The sequence below is a fragment of the Cucurbita maxima genome, unplaced genomic scaffold (assembly GCF_002738345.1).
Source record: "Cucurbita maxima cultivar Rimu unplaced genomic scaffold, Cmax_1.0 Cma_Scf00006, whole genome shotgun sequence".
Lineage (NCBI taxonomy): Eukaryota > Viridiplantae > Streptophyta > Magnoliopsida > Cucurbitales > Cucurbitaceae > Cucurbita > Cucurbita maxima.
Genome location: NW_019272022.1, coordinates 966,449 through 969,963, shown reverse-complemented (window position 1 = coordinate 969,963; position 3,515 = coordinate 966,449). Strand labels below are relative to the sequence as shown.

The window sequence follows — 3,515 nt, the reverse complement described above, 5'->3', positions numbered from 1 at the left end:
GATGTGTTTGGAGAAGATAGAGGGTGCAAAGAATCCAGCAAATACCATTTCATTTGGAGGTTAGTGGAAGATGGTGATGTGTTTTGAGAAGATATAGGGTGCAAACAATTCAGTAAACATGTTGAAAAAATGTGTTGATGTTCGAATATTGAGGTTGTGCAAAGCCTCAATTGGTATGGTACAGATTGAAAATAAAATTTTGAAGTACAAGTAGTAGATCCTTGGGATATTAAGTTCTGATGACTATTCATAATTTGGTAGAGATATAATAGTAGATTTGTAAAGATTTTGTATATATATGTAGATATTGTATAAAATTTTTTTATAGAGATATATTTGGTAGGGAGTGGTTAAACCTATATTTAGGAAGCCAAAACCCTATATATACCCATTAGTTGGTTCTTACCAGATGTACTTTCTTCATTCTCCGGTATATATCTGTAAGTTATCAATAAACCTTCTAGCAAATATTTATCTTTCCTATTCTTTGTGCTCATCTTCATTGAATTGAGTGTGTGCGTTGTTGAGCGATAGCGATCCCAACCGAAACAAAGTTATAGCACAAGGATATTATACAGACCAAATTTTTAATACTATATTATTACAATAATTTGAAAAAAAAATATAAAAAATTCTTAACTTAAATAAGGAGTCTACATCCTACGTCCCCGGTAAGCTTGTCAATCCCCTCTAACTCAGCTTGATGACACGTCATACTGTGTCCAAATATGAAAATCTAAACTAATAAAATATTACCTGACATGATATAAGTCCTAAATAAACTTTATATATAATATTGAATTACATAAAGATTTTTAATAAAGATAACGTCCTAAGATATTTACGAAGGAACGTTAACCCAGAAATCAATATCTAATAACTTTAAAGACTAAAGTTTCATTAATACACATGACCCACTACTATTATTTCTCATTTTTATGCTCCCACGTCATGGACTCTTATAATTTCCATTCTTTAATTTCTCAATGCTAAAATTTTTCCATTTTGAAAATATTTTTCCTAGAATTTAAATAAAAGAAAAACGGAGTAATTTATATTTTAATATTTTGAAAGATATAAATATAACAAACTTCACCTCTAAATAGTTAATTTTAAAAATAAATTGGGTATATTGCGTATTCAAAAGATTTCTATTGATTTAGCTTATTTGTTACTTATTGTTTTACTCCAATAGTCAATTTGTGTTACATTTAATTTCACAGCGTTTGCCTTATGGGCCCATCTTTTTCTTATTCCCATCAAACGCGATTTTAATACCAACGGACATAATACCCTTTAATAAATTCTCGATGCTCCTCGTATCTATCTGTTTAGCACTGATCTTCACTACTACTTCGTTTTCGTAGAATATTGAAGATTCTATTGATATAACTTGGCATTGGGTATGAGTTTGAATCGGAAAAGGGAGAAGGTTTAGAACGCCAGGTGTCGCAACAAAGAACCCAAGGCGCACCTAGAAAACCAGGACATGGTATAAGTGGAAATGGTATTTGATCACTCAAAACCATGGTTATTTCCCAAGAACAAAATATTTATAAAAAATTAATCAAATTCAAATTCTTTTTCAGGTACACACAATCCTGCGTATTGCTATAAATGCTCACTCTGTTCCTCAATTCAACCCACCAAACACACAAATCCATTTACTCTCATTCCATCAAACATTCTGTTCTTCAACCAAAATCCGACCATGTCATCCACTGTCGGTCAAGTCATCAAATGCAAGGGTACGCTATCAATCAATCAACTAACCCTGTTTCTTTTGTTGTTTGGATGAGCCATTCATGTTTGTATTTGTGTTTGTGTAGCTGCTGTTGCATGGGAGGCCGGAAAGCCACTGGTGATCGAGGAAGTGGAAGTGGCACCACCGCAGGCCAATGAAGTCCGATTGAGGATCCTCTTCACATCTCTCTGCCACACCGATGTTTATTTCTGGGAAGCCAAGGTAAATTCGTAATCTCAGCTTTATTTTATGAAATGAGTGTCAGAGTTTTCATTTTGTTTTCCTCTCTGTGTGTTTTTAGGGTCAAGCCCCGTTGTTCCCTCGCATCTTTGGACATGAAGCTGGAGGGTAATTTCTGGTTTTGTTCTTCTGATTCTTTGCTTTTGATTTCATGGGGTTTTGATTTTTGGGGTTTGCTCTGTTTTTTTTTTTTTATGTTGTTTGGACAGTATTGTTGAGAGTGTTGGAGAAGGAGTCACAAATCTTAAACCAGGAGACCATGTTCTTCCTATTTTCACTGGTGAATGTGGGGATTGTCGCCATTGCCAGTCGGAAGAGAGCAACCTGTGTGATCTTCTTCGTATCAACACTGATCGTGGAGTTATGCTCAATGATGGCAAGACCAGATTCTCCATTAATGGACAGCCCATTTATCACTTCGTTGGAACCTCCACTTTCAGTGAATACACTGTTATTCACGTTGGCTGTTTAGCCAAGATCAACCCAGCTGCCCCTCTCGACAAAGTCTGTGTTCTTAGCTGCGGCATTTCCACAGGTCTTGGTGCCACTTTGAATGTTGCAAAGCCTACAAAGGGTTCATCTGTTGCTATCTTTGGACTTGGAGCTGTTGGCCTCGCTGTAAGTCATTCAACCTCTGAATTCACAGGTTGTGATACCAATTCCTAAACGCTTTTGTGTTCTAGGCGGCTGAAGGAGCAAGAATTGCCGGAGCATCCAGGATCATTGGTGTTGATCTGAACCCAGCTCGATTCGAAGAAGGTAAAAAATAATGAACATAATGGAGTCTTTGAGGGGATTTTGATGTATGACATGATGTATAAACGTTTTTGCAGCGAGGAAATTCGGATGCAATGAGTTTTTGAATCCAAGGGATTACAAGAGGCCAGTTCAAGAGGTGATAGCAGAGATGACAGACGGAGGTGTCGACCGGAGTGTGGAATGCACCGGAAGCATTCATGCGATGATCTCAGCCTTCGAATGCGTTCACGACGTAATTAAACAAAAACCCCATTTTCCTTTTTGGCATTGACTTCGAAACAAAATCACATAGAATTGGTTGCTCTGTTTTGAAACAGGGGTGGGGTGTTGCAGTACTAGTGGGAGTACCAAGCAGAGACGACGCATTCAAAACTCATCCCATGAAGCTCCTGAACGAGAGGACTCTAAAGGGTACCTTCTTCGGCAACTACAAGCCCCGATCCGACATTCCCGGAGTGGTCGAGAAGTACATGAACCAGGTAATATCCAAACTCCTCAAAGAATAATTTCAAAACCCCATTAAAGGATGTTACTGATTGTTGTTGTTGTTGTTGTGTTTAGGAGCTGGAGTTGGAGAAGTTCATCACACATACAGTGCCGTTTTCTGAGATCAACAAGGCATTCGATTACATGCTGAAGGGGGAGTCGATTCGATGCATTATTCGAATGGATGTGTGATTGATGATGATATGAGTTCATAAGTTTTGTGGGTTTGGTTTAAGGCGTGGGAATAATAAGATTACGACTCAAATGGAGAGATGTCTCTGTTTTC

At 37.5% G+C, this 3,515-nt stretch overlaps 1 protein-coding gene across 1 annotated transcript; it reads left to right on the top strand.

Moving 5' to 3' along the window:
- The first annotated feature begins 1,627 nt into the window (after positions 1–1,627).
- On the top strand, positions 1,628–3,515 carry LOC111480672 (alcohol dehydrogenase 1-like). The gene is made up of 8 exons (XM_023125835.1): positions 1,628–1,748; positions 1,830–1,966; positions 2,046–2,092; positions 2,194–2,602; positions 2,668–2,743; positions 2,818–2,975; positions 3,061–3,222; positions 3,305–3,515. The coding sequence occupies exons 1-8, from the start codon at positions 1,712–1,714 to the stop codon at positions 3,419–3,421; spliced, it is 1,143 nt and encodes a 380-aa protein (XP_022981603.1). The 5' UTR covers positions 1,628–1,711; the 3' UTR covers positions 3,422–3,515.

Bases quoted from the DNA above. Each gene is read 5' to 3' on its own strand.
- LOC111480672 (XM_023125835.1), top strand. From the start codon at position 1,712: ATGTCATCCACTGTCGGTCAAGTCATCAAATGCAAGG. The intron at 1,967-2,045 runs GTAAATTCGTAA...GTGTGTTTTTAG, and splicing joins TTTATTTCTGGGAAGCCAAG to GGTCAAGCCCCGTTGTTCCC. The intron at 2,093-2,193 runs GTAATTTCTGGT...TTGTTTGGACAG, and splicing joins TTTGGACATGAAGCTGGAGG to TATTGTTGAGAGTGTTGGAG.